Genomic DNA, 26,440 nt, shown 5'->3' on the forward strand with positions numbered 1-26,440 from the left:
CCTCAGCGGGAGCCCCCACCCCCGGCCGTCCCGCCGAGCGGAGCAGGAGGCGAGGGACGGTCCCGCCGCCGTGGCCAGCCGCCCGTGGCGGGGACGCAGGTGCCGCTCCCGATGCTGCGCTGGCTGATCGGCGGCGGCCGGGAGCCACAGGGCCTGGCGGAGGTAAGGCGGCGGGCGGGCATGGCGGAAGGAGGCAGAGCGGCTCGCGGCGGGAGGCGGGGCCAGGAGGAGCGTTGGGGCCGTTGGCCCTGGGTCAGGAGCCGCCGGGCGGGCTGGGGGGCTGGCCGTGGGGACAGCCGCCCTCACGCAGCACGGCGCCGGTGGAGGGCCGTGGGGAGCTTTAGGTGTGGGGGGGAGCGCTATGAAGAAGGGGGCGCTGGGCGGTGGCCTTTCTGTCGGGGTGGGTCTGCTCTCCCGTGGTAGTGCGGAGGGGCCCTGCGCCGGGCTCTACGGAGCAAGGGGCCTTCAGAGCTAGCTCGCAGCTTGTGAGACTTTCTGCTGTTAGCGAGGGTTGCAAGCTTCGTTGAAGAGAAAGAAGGGAGGGGAAAAAACACAAAAGCAAACAGCAAAACCCCCAACCTGAGCTTGCCCAGGAGCTGAAAGGCTTGGGAGCCCTCCCTGTCAGGAGCGTCCCGGCTTCCTCCCTCCTGCTCAGCGCGTCCTGGGCAAGTGGGGGTTATGTTGTATAACTTGCAAGCATATGGAGTCCTGCCCTCGGGGCTCCCCGTCGATAATGTAAATTATAGGCAGTAACTTCCTAGTTACGTGGCCTCGTTGTAGTCTGTAGTAGCCTTCTAGCATTTCTTCTCAGTTTCTCATCCATAAAATGAACTAGGCCTATATAGTACACTGAACACGGATGTCCTTCCTGTTGCCTTACTTGGAAAAAGAGTTTTACTGGATTTGAGGGAGAGATTGTCCCTAAGACTCTACTGAAGTTCTCAGCCTGGGTTTAACAAGACTTAATTAACACTATTACTGGGCTCCCAACACTTGGTGCTTTTGTAATCTAGACAAATATGAGGAAGTTCTTTTTCAGCTGCTGTACCTGAGCAAACCATGATGATATCATGGTTGATTTCAAATGCCAGTAGTTGCTTTGATGGAAGTTTGAGTCTGTACCAATTTGGAATAACCATGTCTGGGAATGCCTCTGACCTTTGTCATCAATTGAAATGTTGGTTGTATTGCAGTCATATTTAGCAGGTTTGTGTGCAGTTGTTTTTAAAAGGAAGATGGGAAATACACAACAGCTTTCTAAGATGTGCTAGAAAACTACATTGGTGTGTGTCCCTCTCCAAGGTTTAAAGTCTGGCTATGGTTTAGTTATACTGTGATTTTATAAAGCATGAGCATGAGTCAAGGTGTGGTCCAGTTCTTCCAGTCTGCCATTCGTAGCTTGGTTAAATCCGATCTGCAGGACTTCTGTTCTCGTTGCTGCCACTGGTTTGCTGAATGATGGTGATCATTTTGCTTCTCTGTGGAAAAACTGAATAAAAAATATTGATAAGGGTTAGTCCCTAAACTCTTTTTGTTCTTTTTTCCTGCATAATGTAATATTGTTTCATCTAAAGATCATCTTCATAACCATAAATTCTCTCTGTACTCTCCTTAAATAGATAAGGAAGCCCATAGCAGAGTAGAATAGAGAAAGCCTCTGGAAAAGCTATCCTAAATTCATGAAATGTAGATTTCTCCTTCCCCATTTCTTTTTTTATTGTGGAATTGGAAATCATTTAGACTTAAGCTCCTGAATCTCTTCAGTTGATGGCCATGCTGTACGTCTTCAGCAGGGTGGCTCTGGTAATGGGAGCATTCTAACTGCAGTAGCATCGTGGTCCATATAAGCTAATTTATCATGCTTCATGATACATACATAAGTATGTCTGTGTACTCTTGTATCCATATTTTTGGTGAATTGCTTTTGAAAATCCCACTTTTAAATGCCTCAGATCATGGGGTTATAGGAAGTTCTGGAGCTGAGATGAACGTTGTGGTTTTTTTACTGATTATCATAGTGATGCTTACAGGTCCTGCATAAAAACACGCAAGTTGGGAATGGATTCCATTAGCATCAGCGTCTAGCTTTCTCTTCTAAAAACTTTGTGTTGCTACAAGAGAGTTCAATTAATAGTTTATATCAAAAATAGATTTCTTCAGAGAAAGAATGCACGTGTAACCCAACACCAGTAAATATTAATGAAGATCTGAAGAGAGCATAGCTTGTTGTATGACAGTACTGAGGGAAAAACTGTTATTTTGTTGTTATCTATAGTACTTCATCAGTACTGTACCTTTCGATATTCACAGGCATTCTTAGAATTAAGAAAAAATAAGATTAGACACATTGTTCAAAAGGAGTAGCACTGTCTTGTACTGAATAGGAAGCAACAACAGAATATAGAATTGGGATGCTAATGTTACAAATTCTGACTTTTTCAAAGCAATGTTAAAATTGTTTTGTGAATGTATGGTTCTATTAGTAAATAAAAATGGAAGTCTTCCGACTATGGCGTTGCCAATGTCATCCAGTGATGCTAAGATTTGCTTAGGATTTTTAGAACTCTCAATTTTTTTTAAGGAATATTTTGATTAGCTTTTTGACAGCTGAACTCCATGTTTCCATATTTGTCCAACTTTTCTTTATAACCATGCAGACTCTACTTGCATTATTTTAAATGGGAACTGCTGTTCTCACATAATTGCATAAAATGAGGAACAGTTGCTTCATGAAATGCATCAGATAGCACAAAACCAAGATAAAAATCACAAGAACTAGCATTTTGACAACCTCTTCATTTTAAAAATAGACACAGATTTCTTTCCCTATTTATTAACTTTGTAATTCTTAACTTCTGAAGAGTAGTATCATGGTACCCATACAGAAGTAATAGAAAATAATTTATTATTCCTACAAGAAAATGTTGAAGTTACTAAGAAGAATATGTTTGTCTTTCATGTAGGATTACCTGTCATGTATGCTGCATGTTGTGCAGTGTTCAGTAGTTACTGTTTTACAGTGTAGGTTCTGTTGAATTCCTCAAAGAAGAGACAGTCCTGGAAGTAAGTTAACTGTCATATAAATTAAGTCTAGAAGGAGGAGAGTGCTGTCACTGAGTTACTACTGAGCTCTTTAGATTTATTTTTTTTTTTAAATAATGTCTAATAGCAAGTTGTTCTAGAATGTGGAAGACCTTAAACACTAAAAAGTTGTCTTCTATTGAAACAAGCTGATGACTGAGATTAGCAGAACTATTGTGCCTTGAAACTGCAGTCCTATGCAATATTTTATTGACCCTGCCTGGTGATCAGCTCGCTCTGAGTGATTGATTGTTCTCTTAATTAATAGTCTACTGGGGGTAATTGCAGATGTTGTTCTATAAAATGATTAATCATCCTCTGTTTTTTTAAGTGGTTTGCTTTGGTATTTTGTGAATAGAGTCCCAACAGATGATTTATAAATTACGTAACAGAACAGCATTTATTCTTATTTATTTTAAATATGTCCTCTTTTTATAGCATTTTAAAATTGAACAGTAGATGAAAGATATAAGAGGTTCACAGACCTCTCGGAAGAGGTGTAATTTAATGAACAACTGAATGTATGGTGAATTGAGTCATGAAGCTGGCTCCACATGACAGCTCATGACTAAAATGGGTTTTCATCTTGGTGTATCAGTGATGAAAGCAGTACAAAATGTTTTTGTTAAACAGAAAATGCTATATTATAATTTAAAATACATGCTGTAGAAGATATTATTTACATGAAATAATAAGAAATGATCTTTTGTAATGATTTTCATTAAGGCAAAATGGCATTTCAGAAACTTAACTTCAAGTATAACTATACATTCACATATGAGTCTATATGTAGATTGGTAGACATTACAAAGACCTGATGAAAATAATCATGTCGGTGCAAAATAAATTTCATTCCTTTTTTATGAATTTTAGAAATCATCTGTACAGACAATTGGTGAAGAACAAATACAGAATCCTTACACGGAGCTCCTTGTGTTGAAAGGTCATCAAGATATAGTACGATTTCTGGTGCAAATAGATGATTGCAGGTATGAAATTGCATTTCAAATTGTTTCACAGCATCCTTGACAATACTTCAGAGAATATTTATGAAAATGTAGTAATTTTTTTTTAATCCTCTCTTTTTATTTTTGGTGGGGGAGGGCAGGAAAAGCCTGGAGTTAAAAAAGGCAAGGGATGAACACTCCCTTTTCTTGGCATGTTACTACATCCTTTGGCTTTTCTTGTAAGTTATACTTTGAGGAAATAATGGTGATGGAGTTATGTTTCTTGGTACAAATTCATTTGTTTGAAAGAAATGCCTTTAGCTAGTTCAGCCCTTCTTTTTCAGGCAGTTCCTGGATGGAATGTTCCCTTCTGAACATGCATAAACACGCTTTCTCCCAGGACAATATGCAGTAATGTCTGCTTCTGTTCTGAGTGGACCCATGCCTTACGTTTTTGAATTGAGGACAGCTGTTATTCACCTTTTGGTGCTACAAAAGAATGTTAATAGACTCCTAGAGATATACTGTAGCAATTGAACATGACTTTCTCAACAATATTGAATGTTGCTGTTCGTTCTTTCCAATTTTTTGTTACACTTTCTTCTGAAACTCTAGTGCTTAATTCACTTGAGCTTTGGTTAATGCAACTTTTTTCTGAACTTCTCAACTTTGGAAATTTTCACCACTTTATTCAGAATGACTACTTAGTAAAATTCAACATACGCGTAATCTCTGCATTACATATCTCCTCCAATTTGATCTTGTTCAACTTGCTGTACTCCTGGCAGTTCCTTTGTTTCTCTCTTCCAATTTTTAGCTTTGTGCACTTTTTTTGTATATTCCCTGTATATTCTGTTCTTAGTTCCTTGTAGCTAGGTCCAATTTTATTGTGAACTCTGAGGGTGGAGTTATCTAAAAACTGGAAAACTGGTTATGAAGCAGAGATGAAGTCACTACATTTACCATTGTCACTTTGGAAGTGTGACTGAGAGAATGAATTATGATAGTTTTACATTACAACCTGACTTCTATCCTAGCTTTGTCTAAATTAGCCTTGCATGTTCTCAGGTTGAACTTAATCCTGCAAGAGAGGAAATATTTATCTGCTTAAAAGTAAGGTTGTGAAGCCTTTAGTCAATAAGTGTAGTGACTCTTGGCTGATGTGGTGAATTAAAAAGAAAACCTTTATAACTAAGAACATAAGTAATAGGCAAGAGGCTCTGTGTTAAGGAGCTGTAGTAATTTATATCTTCTATGGATTAGGCACAGAAGGGGATTTCTATTATATTCATCAATACACAACACAAAGTTAACATGTAAGAGTTTTGCTTATATCCTTGTAGTGTACAGCAGGTGTTTTGTAAGGGAAGGTTCTCTCCTTCCCCATGCAGGTTGATTGGGCTGGTGGTCTCTTCTGAATTTGGAATGCCTGCAGAATCTTATTTTCTAATAACTTCGTAAATATACATGTATAAAAATTTCACAGAAGACTCCATGGAGAATTTTTAGCTTGTCAGTTTTCATTCTTAATGTCATAAATATATATATATATATCAGAAAAGTTACATGCATTACCATAAAATTTCTTTTTCTACATTATAGTAATCCACCAGAAGATCCATATAAAAATAGAACAATCTTCTGGGTTTTTTCAGTCCTTTTTTTTTTCTCTAGCCAAGTTATTAAAATAACCTTTCCTCAAAGTACATTTTTCCCAAAACACATACTCAATAAATGTAATTGGCCTTTATAGAAATACAAGAGTATTCTTAGAGTGCCCATGTTGTCTGATGCAAAGAAATCTTTTACCATTTTGGGCTTCATTGTATGGTAGCAGGTAAATTAGTGAAGCTAAACTAATGATAATCAGTGTAAAACGAAAGCCTGGATGGCTGTATTGAAGATAAGATAAAATAGCATATGGTTAAGGAGTAAGTTATATAGCTGGCTAGTATTCTGGGAGTTTGAGGAGTTTAATAGAGTCACTTCACTGGACAGTAATTCTAAGGTTTTATTTATCAAGAATATGGTAGTTTCTGGATTGTTAAACAGCTGATAATATTTTTCACTTGATTCTTTTCAGCAAAATTAGTATTGTTACTCAGCTTCTGAAATGTTTTTATTTAGTTTTTGCAGCTATTCCATTGTGTGCTTTTTGACAACTATTGTAAGCCAAGTTTCACGCTTCAGGTCTTTAGATAATATCATCTTATTGAGAATTTTGCAGAAGGATTTTCTTGTTTTCGCAGTGGCTCAGCTAAAACCAGTGAGTGGAAAATTTTCTCAGATTGGTTTTTGAAGATACTAAATAAATCCTGTATAAATGTAACAGAAAGCTGTTTTTTTTTTCTTCTTCTCTCTTGTACTTTTTGAACATGAAGTAAGGGTCATATTGATTGGAAGATCACTAAAGAAGGCTAAGCCTCAGCAAGAGTCTTCCAAAAAATGGACTGATATAAAATTGCATGTAATACTCTAGCATTTAACACATTAAACTAAACAGAGTTCATAACACATTTTAAGAATAGCCTTTTTTGTTGCTCATTTGACCATTCCTTGCCCCTTCAGGAAACAGACAAGGTTATAGATGATGATGATCATGACTGGAAAAGAATCAGGTGATCCGTGAATCTCCACCTTGGTGAACAGAATGTAACTGTAGGATAACTGACTCTATAATATACCTTTATATTTAAACAGAAGTCCTGGTTAGAAGAAGAGGGGGAAAATACACAGACCAGCACTCTCTTGAACTTCTGTGTTCATGAATTACATTCATGCCTTCTTTCAAACACCAGTTTTCTTCCCAGAATTTTGTTCAGGTGGCACACAGCTCCAATATTACTAAAGAGAGGAACTGGAATTTAAAGGGTTATTGCTGAATTGTGACAGTCTTACTATTTTAAGTTCTTGACTGTGTGACAAAACAAGGTATAATAGTGCTAAAAGGCAACTAAAGATAAGAAATTAATGTTATTAGAGGTGCGCATGGAAGATTGGTTTTTGCTCTAATCTTTTTAAAGAAGGAGCTTGATTTAATATAAAATAATGAAAGCTGTGAAGAAAGTACAGCTTACACTTTTTTTTTACTATAATAGAATAAAACAGGAGGATATGTGGAAGAAAGAGGGAGGGGAAAAAACCCTATGGCTTTATGCCTGAAAACTTATTCTGTTAGCAAGTTTCACAAACATTGTAATTGCAAAGAGTCTAAAAGAAAGGACATGTGTATAGTTAATGAAACAATTCACAGCTGGTAACAGAAAAAGATTCAGAAGTGATGTAACCTCTCTTTTTTGTGACTTTCTTGCACATAGTACAAATCTCTAAATACTAACTGTTTAAACCTGTTTTAACTGTTTAAGGCTTAAAACAAAAGGAAAAAAATTAGAAGGTAGGTATATTTGCAGGTAACAGCTGAATTCAATTTTCTGTGGAAGGTCTTGCTTCTATTCTAGGCTTCCTCAGCTCATAGTACACATTTACTGGGATAGCTGGGATGTATGCTCCAGCTACCGTGTAGCTGTGGTGGTGATAAGGTCCAAGTGTAGGCAGATAGTTAGATATTCACTCTAGCCTAGGCAAAAAGATTGAATTTAGGTCAGACTTTAATGTGAGATTAACACACTAATACGAACTTGGTTTTTTCCTCATATGGTATGCCTTCCAGCTGGATTTTTGCGGAAGTCAAATTTAGCACCTTAAATGCACTCTCTTTGGGAGTTCTTTTAAGCCACAGTTTAGTATCATGATAAATACTGGACTCCTCTACTCCAGGGCTGAACTCCGATGACTGGTTTGTAACTTGTTAGATATCTTGCAGTCAGTTGGCTCTGACTAATAGTATTTGGTTTTAGAGTTCGCTGTTATTTGGTGTGTATGATGTTGTATTTTTAAACAAGAGAATTGGTTCTGTAATGCGGGATTCTATTTGTAATAGTATGTATTGGAATTCTTAAGCCTTGTTCTTATATTAAGTATATGTTGATAAACACCTATTTAAATGTACTGACTTCAGTTTATAAACTGTAATTGAGATTTATGAATATGTGTTTATTCTTTAAAGCCAGAGTCTGATATATCTTGTAAATATTTTCCTTACATAACTGTTTAGTGCTTTTTCATTACATTATGCTATATTGAAGTTTTCACAGCTTTTTTTTTTTTTCATTTCAGATTTGCATCTGCAGGAGATGATGGAATCATATTTCTGTGGAATGCTCAGGTTAGCTCTTTTTTTGGAGGGTAGTGTGTGTGCCCCGGAGAGGGTAGAAGTTGGAGAGAGGAGTTAGAAATGTCTAGTACTGAAAAAGCAGAATGGCTGCAGAGCTACTGTTTGAAAAAGTGGAGGGATTCTGTCAAATCTTAGTTTACAGAGGAGAGCTAGGAAAATAAAAGTTGTGTGAACCCAAGAGAACAATAAGTTTTAAAAGTTAGAATGATTTGGGAAGACATAGTGATTTTTAGAGAGATTTGAGATGAAATGATGATGTGAAAAGCAGAAGTGTGTATAAACTTGTGGCTTTAATTCTTCTTTTAAAATATGTTCTGTGTTTGCTGTAAACACTGAAATGTTGACTAGTAACACAATGAATGCGTAGCAAGGTCTCAATCCTGCCAATATTTATATCTGTACTTAAGTTTTAAATACATTTCTGTGGCTCTATTAGCAATATCTATTTGTAGTATAACTGATTAGACTAAATGGAGAGCTTTTGGAAATACTTGGAAAGACAAAACTTTTGGCAAGACACCAAAGTCAGCGGAAGTTAAACATTTCATGCAGTGCAGAAACAAGGTCTTAGTTGCTTGCTGTGATAAAAATCTTTTTATAACTTTTGAAAACCTTACTAAGACATTAGATTTATCATGGAAATAGTGCTCTGTAAGTGTGATACCCACTGTTCTGCTCTTCTGCTCTGTGCCTCCATATAATTGACAAAATTATAGAGAAGGGATGAGGGCTAGTATACAAGTTAGATTGTTCAATAGGACGTCTAAAAGGGAGATGCACTGTGCTGTCTAAACTGTGAGTATCAAACATTCAAATTAAGGAAGAAAGAAATCTCAGACTCTAAACTTTTTTTAGAAACCTTCTGAAAAATTTGTGACAGTTATGATGGTGTAATTTTGAAATACGGAAAGGGGAACGTGAAACTCTTCCTGTCTTTGAGCAGCTTCAGTTAGTGCTTTGCTGTTGTTGAAGACCTTCTATAATTCTATAATTTGGAAAAGGAAATTGTTTTTGAATATTCAAAACGATGTGTGTGAGTATATATACTCAGTGTTCTGAGCAGTTTGTGAATGTAAAACTGTTGTGGTTTAGCCCCAGCCGGCAACTAAGCACCACGCAGCCGCTCGCTCACTCCCCCTCGGTGGGATGGGGGAGAGAATCGGAAGAACAAAAGTAAGAAAACTTGAGGGTTGAGATAAGAACAGTTTAATAGGTAAAGCAAAAGCCGCGCATGCAAGCAAAGCAAAGCAAGGAATTCATTCACTCCTTCCCATGGGCAGGCAGGTGTTCAGCCATCTCCAGGAAAGCAGGGCTCCATCACATGTAACGGTTACTTGGGAAGACAAATGCCATCACTCCAAATGTCCCCCCTTCCTTCTTCTTCCCCAGCTTTATATACTGAGCATGACGTCATGTGGTATGGAATAGCCCTTTAGTCAGTTTGGATCAAATATCCTGGCTGTGTCCCCTCCCAGCTTCTTCTGCACCTGGCAGAGCACGGGAAGCTGAAAAGTCCTTGACTAGTACAGCAACAACTAAAACATCTCTGTATTATCAACACTGTCTTCAGCACAAATCCAAAACATAGCCCCATACCAGCCACTATAAAGAAAATTAACTCTATCTCAGCTGAAACCAGGACAAAAACTCTTTTAGATATCCAGCTTAGGAACTGAGTTCCATTTTTTACTTCTGTAGGATTTTTAGTATGTTTTTGTTAAAGCATGTCTTTTGTAATTTTAATTTAAAAACTAAACCCACAAGTGTAAGGAAACTTACGGTTATAACTACCCTGTATTTTAATTGCATGTTTAAAACTCCAGTATGCTTCTGCATGTTTGTTTGTAGGGTTTTGCCATTTAACTAAACAGAGCAGAAGTAGCTGTAGTTATCTAAATCACCAGACTGAAGCTATAGATAATTTACATACTAAGTAAAGCTGTCAGGAAATCAGCAGTACTGTGTTTGCCGTAAATATAGGTCAAGTTTTTCTAATCATTAAAATAATAAAAAAAATACTTTTTCAAGAGAGGGTTTGTCAACAAATCTGAATGACTAATATCTGTTAAAAAGGGTGAATGGCCAATATTTGCATTAAAATGAAATTAGTTTAATACAGAACTTAGTTCTTAAGGGCTTTTAGAGGATTTTTTTACTCTTAGAGTAATTTTTATTATGTACTACTCTTCTACACTTATACTTAATATGTTATTTAATTCTAGGTAAGATCTTGAACAGTATCGAAGGTAGTAGGAAGTAAATAATAAATTACTTTAGAAAGGGGGATTTTAGACTCTTAGAAATTCTTGCTTTCAAAAGTCATTTGGTACCCATGTACCCATGCTACAGTTGGCATTTTCCAAATGTTACCCTTAGTTTTCCATGTTTTTATTTTTCAGACCGGAGAAAAACTTTTTGAACTTCATGGACACACACACAAAATTACAGCTATAGCACCATTTTCTTCGTCAGATGCTTCTGAAGAAAAAAACCATTTGATTTTAACAGCATCAGCTGATAGAACGGTTATTGTATCCTTAGATCTGGAGAGGATTCAGATTTCTATGGACTTTTTGTTGCTTTTTACTTTTAAAGGTAGCATTGAGATAGGCTGCAGGTTGTTTAAATTTATTGGCTGATAATATACAGTAGGTATAATTGGATTACACTAGGATTTTACTAGTTATTGCTCACAAGTAGATGCAATCCTTGCTACAAAAATGAATCCATAACAGACCTTTATTAATATGTCTTTTTGGCCAAATATTGGAAAAAACAATTGGGGTTTAGAAGACTGAGTCTCTGCATACCTGTTTCGCAATCTGTCATTTAGTTACAAACACAGCAATTATAACATACAAAAACCTTTCCGTTTCCTTAATGAATAAAGTCAGGTTTGGGACTGCACTAGTGGCAGACAGGTTCAGAAAGTGTCATGTTTCCATTCTACTGTAAAGGTAAGCTGAGGAAACCCTAGGTATGTCTGTTGTTTTGTTGTATACAAGAATCTATTATGTATGGTGCATAGGCCATATGGGCAGGTGTGTTAAAATGAACAACAGTGTTTGGTTTAAGAACAGGTACATAATGAGTGGCTGAGAAGTGGGCGCAATTCTTAAGTTGTTTTTGGAACTCTTAATACCTCAATTTTGTTCTTGAAAGGATGTAGAACAAAGGTCATTGTATGGCTTGGTTTTGTTACTGTGTTGGAAAAGGCAACCTACGGTCAAACTAGTTCTTGAATGTTAATAGAGAAAAATCAATGAAAAATCAGTTTTTGCATTGTTGATGTAAAAATGTAATATATAGTATGTAATCAAATCTGTATTTCTCAGGAAAGTGACACCTTAATACTGTATTTCATAGTACTTACAGCTTTATGTAGCTAAAGCTCGTGATCATTTCACTGAGAAATTCCCTGTAGAACTTTTGCAGGGAACATATATCTGATTTTTGTTCTGCAGTGTTTGACAGTTCTTCAAAGACTGGATGTATGGTTGTCTGGAGGGAGTGATCTATGTGTTTGGAACCGAAAATTAGATCTCTTGTGTAAGACCAGTCATCTTACTGATGCAGGTAAAAATGTAAATGACTCATTATAGCTGTTAAAGTGCAAGTAAAATGGATCTGTATAATGATGCAAAACCAACTTGGCCAATTCTTTTTAATTCTAATGATAACATTATGTATTAGAGCCACACTATTTTTTTAAATGTCAGAGTTAATAGTTTCAGAATTAAAACTGCTTTTAATCTCCTGTGCTGTGTGAATTTTAGACTATGTCAAATCTCAGTAACTGTACATTAGCTTGGACTTACAGGGCTAGACCTCAGATGCTGATTTATACATGTTTGCTGTAATGTGGACCAGATCCTTTCGCTGTCTTTCTCTGTGAATGAGTGGGAATTTTATTATTCCTGATTAAAGCTTTGTAGTTGTAGAGTAGTAAAGATTTCTTTTTATTATTAAGAATCAGCACTTTTGATGTAGAAAATGCAGGTTTTGATAGAAATACAGTAAATGTAATCAGACCTCAATGTCAATCATGCTTTTCTATTAATAACCTTATATATTATCTGTCCATGCGAAGAAAATTGTTGCATATTATTGCTGTACTTTACAAAGATACCTATGAAGCTGTGAATCAAATTCAAAGTTGGAACCAATATTTTCCTTATTTTTGTCATAGAATGGAGTAGTGGTAGGCAAAACCTTCTCAATCTTTGAGGATATTAATACTTCTTTTGGTTCAATATGAAATATCATGCCAGATACCAGTTGGGAGTGGTGCTGTAGTGCTTAATGTGAGATGCTATTGAAACTTCTCTTCAAGGGGTCAACGGGATGTGCAGCATGGGCCCTCTCTTCCCTCCTAATCTCTCCCTTCCTTTATGAGGAAGGAGACAGATTGCTTATTCCTTGGGAAATTTTCCTTTAATGGTATGGCAGCACAGACTGGGAGAATTCTGTGCAGGATGAAGGCAGAGTAACAGCAAGCTGAATGTTTTATCTTGTGCCCTATTTTTCAGCTGGCTCTGCACCATATTTTAGTATCATGCATACTGTGGTAGTATCAGTATCTAATAACTTTGGTACTGCATATGTTTAGAGTCTCAATAATTACCACGGTGTCCTTAATATGTCCTCATGCTGGACCATAAACAGCTTAACTGTATTTAAAATAAAAAGATTATTGATTCTCAGCTTCACCTCAAGTTTGACATTGAGAATTCTGCTGGATTCAGGACCAAAACTCCTGACTCTACCTCCATCTGAGGTAATCTGTTCAATTCCAATGCTGTTTAACTTTCACTTTAGGCAATATGCTTTTATTTTGATAATAACTTATAAGTGGAAGGAATTTTATGAAGAACTTTATTAATAAAGGAATTAACAGTTTGTGTGTTTTCTTGTGGCCAATGAATATCCTTTTCTCCCTTATCTCCTGTATTTTTTCAAAGGTATCAGTGCTTTGGTTGAATTGCCTAAAAATTGTGTTGCAGCAGCTGTTGGCAAAGAGCTAAGTGAGTATGTTGCATTTCTGTTAAATGTTCATGTTCCTCTATAACAGCTGCTTATCGGAGATATGTGTAAAGAGCATGCTGGTGGAATTGTATAGGAAAAGTAAATGGTATTAGGGTGTGATTAGCAACCTTCTTCCTTTTTCCCTTATTTGACAAAGAGGCAGACAATACTAATCTCATTCAGGAATTTTGTTGAGGTCTGCATGACAAAACTTTTCTATATTCTTTGTTATTGTTATTACTGTTATTGCCAGCTGTCCAGATCTGATTGTGGCCATCTACATTTGTCCTTCTGGAGAAGGTCTGAACTCATTATCTGAGCTGTCGGATACTAGGCGTCTCTAGAGCCTCCTTATCCCAAGATCAGGAGTATGAGATACTGCCGATCTCATTATACTATCTAAAGCTATAATGAGACAATGTGATGGTTTCTGTTGCTCACTTGGGGACAGGGTTTTCTGTGTATGCAAACTGTAAATCATCGGCTAGCTGTTGGTGGAGAGTCTTTTAAATAAGTGTTTTATAAAATTACTGAAATTTCAAAATATGGAAGAAAATCCAGGAGAAAAAGTAGAGCACTGAATAAGCAAAACAACAGACTTTGCTCAATATGATTAAACACTTAGCTGAAAAATAGCAGTCTGATATTCTGATCAAAGAATCAGGAGCAAATTAAAAATAGTCGTCTTGTGTTTAGACATTGGTATACAATGTAAACTTCCATCTGGACTTCCCACAGTTGTTTTCTAGTGCCCTTGAGATATCATAAAAGAAATTCCAAGACTGGTTAAGATAAAGTCTTAATTCCTGGCAATCTTGATTGCTTTACTAAAGAATATTTCATCCGTAATAGTTTTCAGTCAGATGAGCCCTTAAGAAAGATGCTTTGCTTTTAGTTTACCTATCCATAAAGATGTCTAATACTTTTCACTTCTGATTGCTGCAACTTCTGATGTTGACTGATTCTCTGAATTTCGGAGTTACTAGACTGAAATGTTTTATCCCATAGTTGCTGTAGTAAGAGGCCTTAATAATAACACTGAAATAATGTATTCCCATTTTTTTGGTGTTATGAGAGGTCATAATTGGCTTTGCACATCTTGTACTGTCTCACTTTATTTATAAATACATTTTAGTTTGTGTCTTTCTGAAAATGATGTGTTTTATTTAAGCATAGCTACATTTTATTCTGAATGATAAAGCTTATTTATACAATTTCTCTCTCTATCTTTGAAGTAATTTTTAGGTTGATTGCTTCTAATGAAAGGTCTGAAGGTTGGAATCTCCTTGAAGTAAAACGTCTTGTTGACCACCAGGATAACATTTTGTCATTAGTCAGTGTCAATGGTAAGAGTCATTTTATAATGTTGCTACTTTTGTTAGTTACCAGTGGGATATTTCAACTATGGAGTTTTTATCGGGACCAAAATTTTAACTGGAGTGAAACTTCATAACCAGTAGATGTACCTTCCTGTGTAGCTGCAAAGGTAGTGAAATGTGAAAATATAATGGCTTTATTTATGGATTAACAATGAAATGAAATCAGGCAGGGTATGGTCTAGAAAAGGCACAAAAGAGGCAATGTCATTGATGGGAATGGAACTCTGGGTCTTCCTTCTGTTGGGAAAGTTTAAAATGCTATTTTTTCCTTGTTCCTTCTGATTCTTAAAATGGGACATACAATGCCATGTCCTTTGCAGTTGTAGTCCCAAGGTAACTGAAAGTTCTGGGTGTGCGGATGTGGGCCTGTGTATAGATCCATTATTTACAGGTTCTGGAAAGTGATGAAGTCTCTGCTGCTCATTGGGGCAATACTGAGCTATTACCTGAAATTCTATCTACTGTACTACAGGTATCAACCCCTTCTACTTTGTTCTTCCCTGTCTTTTTTTATGGAGCACCCTCAGAGCCCAGGACAAGTTATTCCTGGTGTGATTGTGTATTTGTCATTGAGCTTATTTGTGTCAGCCTCGTTGGCACAAAGGGGCTGTGGTACAAAGGTAACAAGAAGCTGGAAAGAAGAAAACTTGGATTCTATGGTAGCTGTTTCTGCGGTTTCCTGTTGCCATTATTTTTTCCTTTTTGATGAAGGGAAATGGGCTTAAAAAGACAATATGTTACCTGTGTTAAGTATTATTGAAGCAGTTCCTTTCCATGTGTGATTAACAAATTCATGAGCAGCTATTTCAATCTTGCCATTAACTCATCTGTTGAATTTGTGATCAGTATTTCTGTTTATGGCAAAGACATACTTTGCTGTGTCTGAGGGGTTCGGAAACACCTACTTGTCCAAGGAATAGAAGGGTTTTGTATGTAGGCAACAAATGAACTTCAAATATTTGTACATACTTCTGATGGCATTCCTTGCCTTTGCTATACCGTACTGTCCTGGTTTCAGCTGGGATAGAGTTGATTTTCTTCCTAGTAGCCGGTATAGTGCTGTGCTTTGGATTTTAGTATAAGAATAATATTGATAACACGCTGATGTTTTGGCTGTCGCTAAGCGGTGTTTACATTGGTCAAGGACTTTCCCCCCCCCTTCAGCTCCCCATGCTCTGCCAGGTGCCCAAGAAATGGGAGGGGGCACAGCCAGGATAGTTGATCCAAACTGACCAAAGGGCTATTCCATACCATATGATGTCATGCCCAGTATATAAACTGGGGGGTGTTGGCCGGGGGGTAGCGATCACTGCTCGGGGACTGGCTGGGCGTCGGTCGGCGGGTGGTGAGGGGTTGTATTATTATTTTTGTTAATATATTTTTCCCCTTTTTTTCTCCTCCCTTGGGTTTTGTTCCTCTCTCTCTCTCTCGTTGTTTTTTCCCCTCTCATTATAATTCATTATTATTATTATTACTATTATTTTGTTCCAATTATTAAACTGTTCTTATCTCAACCCACGAGTTTTCTTACTTTTGCTCTTTCGATTCTCTCCCCCATCCCACCCGGGGGGGGGGGAGGGGGGGGGGGAAGTGAGCGAGCGCCTGCGTGGTGCTTGGCTGTTGGCTGGGGCTAAACCACGACACGTACTGTGCACTGTGGCTGGTGAATGTTCTTCTTCCCAGTTTTAATTTTACAAGAGAGAGCTTATCTCCTTTTGCTCATCTAAGCTACGCTAGGTAATCAAATTAGTATTTACTCAAAGGGAGAGGTTTTTGTCTAGCCAGTTATGTACTGCACATTCTACATAGCTTCACTCAAAAATGGGCTCTCTTAACTTCCTAAGGTTGTAACTTTGTGTGAAATGGAATTTTTTTTTTTATATCATGTGATTTCTATGTGTGTTTTTTTTCCCCCTCTAGACTTGACTTTTGTGACAGGTTCTCATGTGGGTGAGTTAATAGTTTGGGATGCACTTGACTGGACAAAGCAGGCATCTGAGTGCAACTTCTGGGTCTCCTCTGTCCATCCAGATGTACAGCCAGAAATAAAGTTATCCCAAAGCCCAAATGAAACTTCAGTTCAACACTTAACATCTGATGAGGAGGTAAAAAACTTTAAACAGAGTAAACTACTTCAAGTGAGCTAGCATGACCTTACCACAGAAGGCCAAGTATCTTGTGTTTTCAGTTTGCTTCTTTTAATATGAGAGGCTTCTTTAAAATGTGCACAGCTATTTTTATACAGTCAACAGTTTTTATATAAAATTTTGGTCATTGAGCTAACTGAAGGCTTTGATATGTTGATGGTATGGGAACTAACATAACGCCTGTGAAAACAGCATTTCTTTTTAACTGATGAAGATTTATTAGTTGTTTACAGTACCACTAGAGAAAAATAAACAGGAGGTGTGTGTTTTGATGGCATACATCTTTCATATTCCATGGTTCTGGAAATGCAGTTTCCACAATAATGTGCTCCTTAAACAGTTATAGCTGAGGGTACTGTGAAGTGAACTAAAGAATAGGCACGTGTCTGTGCTTAGTAGTAAATAAATATTGCTGCTTCCATTTAGATGGGCTATAATCAGTTGTAAAGAGCACAAATTTGGGTCCAAAATCCAGTCTACTGTAATCATGCTTTGGAGATAATCCAAGAATTATAGGTCAGAATACTTGGGTAGAATCCAGTTATTGTTCAGGAAACACTAAAAATCCTCAGGTTGTTATTTACTTTTGTGAAATGTTACCAACTGTTTGTAGCAAAAGAAAAGTTTCATAGTTGGGGTACAATGGGATTCTGGTTTTGGGGCCTGTAGGTCCATTGCTGGGGAATGATTAAGAAAGGGATTCCTGGCAATGGATTCAGAGATATGAGCTATAACAAAATAAAAGCTGTGGAAAAGCCTGAATGTAGAAGGTCAAGTAGTCACCCAAAGTAGTCACCCAAAGGCCAAGTAGTAACCCAAAAAGTTTGTTTGTTTGTGAAAAGAGCATTCCTAAAACACTGGAGAGAGAAACATTGGGGGGTGTGGCTGTGGGGGGAAAGATGTAGTTGTCTCTAAAGGTAGGATTTCCACTGGTTTTGTTGTGGGTGCTAGTTCAAGAAGGAGCAAAAAGCCAGTCCTGTTCAGGAGAAGTTCTATAATTTGGCTTCAAAACATTTTGATTCCTTGCTTGAAAGCTACACAAGATGTGTTTTAAGAGAGGAGAAAAGAATTTTAGGAAATTCATAAGTAGTTAAAACGTTCAGTGTGGAATCTGAGGCTGCTGAGGACTTTCTTCCATTCGTGGAACTGAACTAAACATATCGTTGCAGAATTTTATTTATTGTGAGACTTCTGAATGGTGGGAAGAAAAGGTGGTTCTAGCGTTATGTCCTGAAATAGAAGGTGCTTTTAGGGCAGAGCTGTCTGTATTGTAAAGTTCCTACTTAGAAAGTGGTGAAGAAATGTATTCCTATAGTGAATTACTTTGTTACTTGCTATCTAAAAGCACAACACTGTTCTTCATGTTAAAAAAAATAAAATAAAATTGGTGTTTCCTCTGTTAGGAACTTTGTCAGCAGGCTTAGTAGTTAGGTAGTTGGAGAAGATGCACTTGTCTAGTTTGACACTGAGCTTCTAGGCAAAACATCATTCAGAAACAAATGGGATGGTAAAGGTTTAGCAATACTAGGAAACAGTGTTAAGGAGTGCATCTGCTGTTCTGAAATGAGTGTGTGTGTTTTTAACTTGCCTGTTAAGATAAGTGTACGATTTATGCTTCATCGTCTGTTATTTTCTTGGGGTTTGAGATGACCAGAGTTTTGCTGGGGCTTGTGTAAATAAGAGTGATCTGTGAAGAGCATCTTTTGCAAAGCTATAAGACTATATGAAACTCAAGAGCCTGTCTCAAGGTGGAAGACTGTAAGGGAGAAAAGGCTGATATATAGGAGTGGAAGAGTGATGTGGGAGGCCATTGAATTGAGCCTCACACAAAACTAGGAAAATAATAAAAATGGGCTCAGTGTTTTTTCCTTGATTTGGTAGAGTGCTGTCAGAAGTCTGAGCTTAGTTTCAGAGCTATTGGAGCTCCCACCACAGATGTACATAAGAAAAAGCCAAAACAAAACCCAACAAAAACCTGGACAAAGAGTTTTGAACAGTGTCAAAATACCATTGAATATATATAGGAAATCTTGGTCAAAGACACTGGGTTACCAGTTTTACAAAATGTTGACAAGTGTGTAATGTGAACTGCTTATGAAACCTTAATGTTTGGGCTGTGTAGATGGAAGTAGACCATTCAGGGAAAAGATCCAGCATACCATCACCGAAACAAGGTATGTTCAAAAATCCAAATATGTACTGAATGGAAGCATTTTGCACTCCTCTGTTTGGTACCAAATACTTATCGTGTGTACATACACATGACTGTACATTTGTCCTCTCTAAAATCATTACAAGTCATGAGAGGGTTCAGGTCCAATGATCTGTAAACTGTTTGTGGCTTCTTAGGGCCGTGACAGTATGAGACAGAATCTCTGCACTTTTCTGAAGAAGAGCATTGAATGCAAAATGGTCCCAGATCTTTGCAGTATTGTGTAATACCTTTCTGTGAGAGAGTTCCTGTTCTACACTCAGTAGAGCCCAAATGCTTGAGCAAGACCTCTTTGTGCAGCTTCAGTTAAATTTTAAAAAAATGGTAAAAATGCAGAACAGCTTCTTGTATTCTCATTCTTTCTTGATAAAACAAGAGTTTGTCAAAACACAAGGCATTATTTTAGTGTAAGAACATAAATGTTTAATTGCAGAAATGTGTTGATTTTTTGGTATCCTTGGTTTCCACTTAGACTGTAAGCTACAGGGTTAAAATATAGAAAGGAAACAACTGTTTAGAGTATAGCAGGATCTCTCTCTTTCCTCAAAAAAATTCCATATTTTTTCCTATAACTTGCTGATTCTGTATGTTTGAGATAAAGCAGTAACATGAGGACAGAAACAAGCTAGATAATGCAGGCTAGATGATGTCATAGTACTGCTGGAAATCCATTACACGCAAGGTGATCTTTCAGTATATGTTTCTGTAAGTTGTTCCATTGAATTTTCTTTCCAGTGTGTGTTTGCTGCTGTTGGGAAAGGCATATACGTATATAATCTTCAAATGAAGCGTGTGATTGCCTGCCAGAGAACTGCTCATGACTCCTCTGTACTGCACATTGAGAAGCTTCCAAACAGGTACGAGCCACGGTACATTTTCTTAATGCAGTAAAGAAATGCAGAACTTGGAAGGGTGGCTAGAGACAGTCTGCAAAGCTACATCTAATTTCTAGAGCAGGGACTGGATCTTTAGTTTGATCTGCTTTTATTAGATAGAGTTTGTTGATCTGATTTTTGAAAATGCATCATTGTAATTCAATGTGAAAAAACTATAATCTAGTATGCTTGATGCACAGGCTCAGAGTAAAATATCTTGGCTATATTCAAAATCAGACTTGATAAAGCGCTTTTGTCTACATTGTGAAACTATAGCTTAATGGCATTTTACTTCCATAAAGCAGAGGCCTATGGCATATTCAGTAAATATTTGTCACTAAATATTTTGTAATGGTTGAAGTGTTTTAACAAAAAATAATAACTTCCAGCCTTTGTTTATTAGTGCTGAATTTCTAGCTGGAACTTATTTTGACAGCCAAGTTGGACAATTTGCTACATATATATAATCTAATAGTTGAGGTGTTAGATCCCTTTATACTCTTGTTCAATGGAGCAAAAGTCTGTCAAAAGATAGAAATTAAGGCCTTGATCTTGTAAATGCATGTGTTATTCTAAACTGTTCTGAACATGTAACAAAAAGCAGTATCTTCCCTTTTGTTATTTTTCCATAAGAAAAAAATATGGTTTTGCGTAATGAAAGTAAGCTTATGGAAGCCAGTTAGTGGAACTGTGTTTGCAGAGTCTAGACTTATGCTTTGTTTTACAGAGTGGTATGCTTTTAAAATGGGATTGAAAATGTGTATCTTTTCCCCACCTATTTTGCAAGTCCATTATAGTTTGTCCTGCTACAAATGCACCCTGTTTTGTATGGAACATCTGGATGTCCTGCTACATTTGAGAGTTCTAACAACCTTGTGTAGAACCTGAGGCACTTGCTGTCTCTTTTATAGAAACATCACAAGGTAACTTGTGCAGGTAAGTATCCATGCTAGTGTTGCTTATCAACTGTTTTTACAGGCAGCTGATCTCCTGCTCAGAAGATGGCAGTGTGCGCATTTGGGAGCTCCGAGAAAAGCAGCAGCTGCCAGCTGAACCAGTTCCAACAGGTTTGCTAGTAGTGGGGGGTGAAAAGTACATTTAAAAAGAATAATGAGAAACCCAATATTCACCATATAGGAATAGAGAGGCTTACACAGGCTTTGTAAGAAGAGATAATATATTGTGATCAACCAACTGATAACCGGTGTGGGAGGGAAACTGAAGAAGACATGGGTGTACAAGCCCTCCAAGATCTGATAGGGGAAGTTAGAAGGTCCAGCTGAAGCAGTTCTGTGCCATAAAGCTTATTTAGAGTTTACAGTTGTATCAGCTGGTTTAACAAAATTTATGAACTCTTCTAACAAACCTTGATCCACTTCTCCTTGTACTGAATAGTGCTTGAACCTCTACCGTGCAAAAGTAAATAGTTGCAGGACCTTGTGAAGAAAGCTAAAGAGAAGATTGCAGATGAGCAGCTGGCACCAGAAAAATGTGTTTTCCACATGTCCTCCTTGAACTTGGAATGACATTGGGACTCACTTTGAGGCTGTATCCAACCTCACTTACATACTACTTCTGGGCGTTGCAGTCCTCGGGGCTAGTTGCTAGTATTTTAGGAAGCATTTTCCCCAAGTACAGACATTGCCTGTGTAGTGCTTGTGCTCTTTGATCAGGCCAGCAGCTTCCCTGGGCACTGGTAGTTGTGGTCTTGGACAGGTGCTCTCGACAATATAATTAGTATTATGGACTGTTTCCAGTAATGAGCTGTTACTCTTTTGTAGGAATTTTTTTTTGAGCTGTGAATAATTTTCTTGTTGTATCTTGTCTACCTAGTTAATCACCTGTTGATGGTAATTTTTGCAAATATCTTTCTGCTGCCTGGGTTGATTTAGAAACACTTTTTCAGGAATGTTCTGTCTTCAGTATTGCTGGTGACAGCTGAGCTACACAGTTCTGCTTTTTATTGTGACAAGTGGTATTTAGTTTCACACTGGAAATTTCTAACTTCTGTGATGGGAGACATTTGAAAGAAACCATATGCAATAGTGAGATAGGTGGACTGCTATTGGTTTGCTCTATTTTTATTCTAAGGAATCCCCTGAGTAGTTGTACATCTCTCCAGTTATCTCCCTTGCACCAGGGCCATAGTCTAGCACACTTCATGTTTTGTGTGCTGATGGGGCTGAGGGAAGGGTCAGGAAGAAAATCTGAACTGCATTGTGTACAGAACCCAATTTTCTTACTTCCGTCAGTATTATTACACAGTTCTTCTGGAGACTGTGGCACAGATGTGTGTATTCTTGCTATCTAAACAGAACATGTGGAGTACTATCTTTACACTCCGGTTTCACTGACAGTTTCAAATCTGAAGGAGAAAGCAAGTGGGCAGTATAAAAACAGGCAGTTCAGCATCAGAAACTTGCTTGTTACCTGTATGCCGGCACTCTAATGCATTAGTGCAGGACACACAGGGGAGAGACTGGCACCTCATTTCTCTCCTCTTTGACAAGTAACAGTTTAGGAGGACAGAGCAAAGGTAAATATCACTGTCCTGCATCTACCTTTGCTGTTCAGTTAGTTCATTTAGATAGTCCTTGGATTTCTTGCTAAATATGTATATTGTCTCATCCAGGTGAGTAATTCAATGTTTGCTAAATTACATCTAGTAAGGACAAAAGACAAAGTAGCTGTGTTTCCTCCCCCCCTCAAGGTGAATAGCCCAGATGTAGAAATGCTGTGCAGTACAGTGCTTCTGTCATTTTGCCATGCAGACTGTCCTGCTTTTAGATTTTAAGTGACTCCTGTAGTTCTCTCTTTAGCTAGAGGAAATATATTGTATTTGTGATTTTTGCCAAAATAAAAGATTTTTTTTTTTTTTTTTCCCCAAGGGTTTTTCAGCATGTGGGGATTTGGAAGGGCAAACAAGCAGGCAAACCAAGCTGCTAAGAAGATGCAGGAGAACACACCTATGTATTTCTTGGAGCTGGTTGGTGATTTGATTGGTCATTCATCAGCTGTGCAGGTAGGTCAGCTTTAGTAAGAATAAGAAAAAGTAAATTTCACTTACTAATGTAATTTTGGCAGTGTTTCTTAAACAGCTGTAACTTTTGACTGTCTGGCTCTGGAGGCTGGGAACGCATTAATTGTGTGGTATATTTAGTGCAGTGTGAAAACAGTAATACACACTGTCTTAAAGTTCTAATGAGAACTCTAACACTCACTGATGCCCGAGGGTTGTGTGTGCAGATATATACATACATGCTACAGATAATCTGGTGGGGTATTTGGTTTCTTTATAGACTGCAAAATGTACAGCTGGGAACTGCGTGTTTGTTCCAGATTTCCTCTTAAGTTCGCAATCTAAACAAGGGGTCATATACAACAAAACCCATTCAGGAATTTCTTAGCCCTCTGTGCTGTGAGCCTTAAGGAGGTCTTTTATTTTTAGATCAGGTACCAATCCTTGTTTCTGTCTGCCTAATAGAGTATGTTTGGTTTTTTTTAAGTGGCATTTTCCCTCCACACCTTTTTGTGTTTGACAGACCTATTGGAGTAACAAACCACGTTCTTACAGTGGACTTTTATACGCATTCTTGGCAGGAGCAGGGGGAAGGGCAGGTAGAGAAGAGCAGTGTGTCTGGAGTAGTTTTGCTTGCAAGTGTTCATGAGACTGACTGGATTTCAGAACTGCCACTGCCAAAAGCTGAAAGCTTTTCACTAATAGCTAAGGTGTACCTTTCTGCTACGGGGATTTCTGCAAGGCTTTCTGCCCATCTCTACCATCTCTCTTTCTGAAAAACTGTTGAAGGAGGCCCTATTATCAGTATGGAAAGTTGCTATCTAAGAAAGAGGACATAGCGTGTAATTCAGCAAGAGGCACAGCAGAGAAGGTGAGAGGCACATATTGGGTCTTTGCTGGAATGCTGCAGAGCCAAGGAGTAACTGAGATGATGGTGGATGTGATTTCCTGCAACGTTCTACATATGGGAAATTCCGTTTTTAAACTCTGGGCAGACTGGAGCAGTTGTGGCTGGAAATGTTGTGTAGTGATGAAATGTGATGGTCAAAGATGCGGGCTTGGCCAGAGTATTTCTACTGGAACCGCATAGCTAGTAAGTGGCTGTTCCCAGAGCAGGTAGGCTGTAGCACAGTCCTTGGCCTGAATGCTTCCCCTGACCAGATTCCTTCAACAAGCTGAAGAGTCAGGACACTGCAAGCATGCCATAGTGGCATCATGTGACCTGGTTCCATTGGCTGTTGTGTTGAACTGCAATTAGTGGCTAATATTAGGCAGCCTTGTGGAGGTTTCCAAAGTCAGGGATGACTACGTGACTTGTCAGCTCCATTGCTCTTGCAAAATCCCTCCACTGCTGCTGTACTTTTCTCCAGTGTTGCAGTTCTTGCTGGTTTGGCTTCCTCTGTGTGACAAGGCACATACTGATGTCTGCCACAGTTGTTCACTCTTTGATCCTTCCAGGCCTGGTGATGGTAATCTATGGTGTTGTGTGGGAACAGGGCAGTGTACCCAAGTGCTTCTGTTCCTAAGAAACCAGGAGATCAGAGTTCACACAAGTCACTCTTCTACTGCTGACTTGGAACAAGTTTCTTCGATATTCTGTAGCTTAGCTTCCCTATCTGTAAGGCTTTACTGCTTCTTCTAAACTGAGATCTTTCAGTGTGAAGTGCTGTTTAAGAGTTGTTTTCATGTAGGGATTTTATGACATCTCAAACATATGACACATGTATTTGTTTAGTCCAGCTGTACACTGAACATTTAAGCAAGCTGACAATCCCATGTGAGCATCATGGTAATAGTAGTTGTTTCATTGCAGATGTTCCTGTACTTTGGTGAACTGGGACTGGCTACGTGTTCTGCTGACCACCTCATTATTTTGTGGAAAGATGGTGAGAGAGAATCTAGACTCCGCAGTTTAACACTATTTCAAAAATTGGCGCAAAATGGTGATTTGCAGCTCAAATTTTAAATTGCTCGAATACAGGCTATGTATGTGTAAGCTGGATATGTGTTAAATGTGAGTGTAAAGGAAAGTCTGAGCTACTGGGAAAGTGACTACTAGTAAGGTTTACACTTAGTGTCATGTATTATATTGGAATTTTTATTAGTTGCTACTACTCTTCTCAAAGGAGAATTTTGCATGTTGAAACTTACTTGGCTTACTCTGTCAGCAGAAATGGTGTTCTTTTGAAAGACAGAAGATAATGATGGCTTATTAAATAGTTTCTAATATTATTCCTAGTGTTTAAAAATACCATGGGTGGATGTCAAAATTAAGATTTGTGAAAATCCTTAAGTGGATCATAACTAAAGCAGTTGGGGGCATTCCACAGTGTTACGTGCAGAAAGGAGGCACAGAAAAAAATCTGAGGTTTCCTGCTTTTTTTCACTGATGGCTGAGATTTATGTATCTACAAAAAAACCCAAAAGAAACAGTTCTCAAATAGAATTTTTGCATTTGAAGTTACTATCCTGCACCAAGGGTAAGAGCAAGAAAGAAAAGTAGGCAATACTGGTTTTTAATTTCTGGCAAAGCAAGGTATATAGATGCTCCTTGCTTGCAGTAGTTGCAGTTTTACTGTGGGTTAACCTACACTACTGGAGTTTATACAGCACTGTTACCATGTCTAGCATGAAGCGTGATTGGTTTAGCTTAGTCTTTCCATAGTGCATTCATGAAATTAATTTGTATCTAATAAAAAGCACTGGAATTATCATGGATTTTCAGGATGTAAAATACTTTCTTAAGCAGTAGCAGCTGATGTGTTCAATACTAGCAAAACAATTCTGCCAGATGAATACTAAATTCTCAGCTGAAGTTTGACTGCAGAAAAATCTGCACCAAGTTTGTAAGGATAAATAGTATTTTAGAGTTTCAAAATAAAAATCCTCTAAGTACACAATGCCTTTTTCAAGTCTGAGATAGCAGGAGTAATCTGCAAGCTAAACAGGAGTAGGAAAAAACCCCAAACCAAAGCAAAAAAAACCCAAAGGCAAAAAAGGGGTGGCGGGGAGCAAAGTTAAACCCAGAACTGATACAAAGAAAGTGGGAGGGAGGATGAGATAATGAGTGCTAAGTTACCATTCGAACACAGAACAGCTAGGGAAGGGGGGAGTTTGGGAACTTAGTGGTGGTAAAGCCATGTAGAAGAGGGTGCCACTGTCCTCAGGTCTACTCAGAAGATCCAGCACTTAAACAGTTTAGGAGTAAGTATCGTGCAACTTTTCAGTGCCATCACTTCCCTTTGAATCAATGAGAATTGTTTTCAGTATAGGAGACTACAGGGCTGTAATTCCAGACTTAAGATCCAGTGGCTGCAGTAAGTGCAGTTAAAACAAAGGGCTAAGCAGATCCTGACAAGAGCAGAAGCAAAAGGAGGAAGCTCCAGCTTCCTAGAAGTAACCAAGGAGCCTTTTAGACTTGCTTCGCCTAGGCCCTGTGGGCACTTGCCTTCCCCCTTCAGAAGCCAAGCTTTGCCTCTTGAATCTGACCATAATCTTCTTCCCTGGAAGGCAGGGCACAG

The 26,440-nt window shown here is 38.1% G+C and overlaps 1 protein-coding gene across 1 annotated transcript; it reads left to right on the top strand.

The window, feature by feature from the left end:
* On the top strand, nucleotides 1–25,304 carry WDR41 (WD repeat domain 41). Its single transcript, XM_075527031.1, has 13 exons — nucleotides 1–162; nucleotides 3,955–4,070; nucleotides 8,205–8,253; nucleotides 10,662–10,793; nucleotides 11,157–11,219; nucleotides 11,727–11,838; nucleotides 13,224–13,286; nucleotides 14,523–14,633; nucleotides 16,587–16,771; nucleotides 19,761–19,882; nucleotides 20,879–20,967; nucleotides 22,789–22,922; nucleotides 24,733–25,304. The coding sequence occupies exons 1-13, from the start codon at nucleotides 112–114 to the stop codon at nucleotides 24,883–24,885; spliced, it is 1,380 nt and encodes a 459-aa protein (XP_075383146.1). The 5' UTR covers nucleotides 1–111; the 3' UTR covers nucleotides 24,886–25,304.
* The last annotated feature ends 1,136 nt before the right edge of the window (nucleotides 25,305–26,440 follow it).

This window comes from Mycteria americana, chromosome Z (assembly GCF_035582795.1).
Source record: "Mycteria americana isolate JAX WOST 10 ecotype Jacksonville Zoo and Gardens chromosome Z, USCA_MyAme_1.0, whole genome shotgun sequence".
Classification (NCBI taxonomy): Eukaryota; Metazoa; Chordata; class Aves; order Ciconiiformes; family Ciconiidae; genus Mycteria; species Mycteria americana.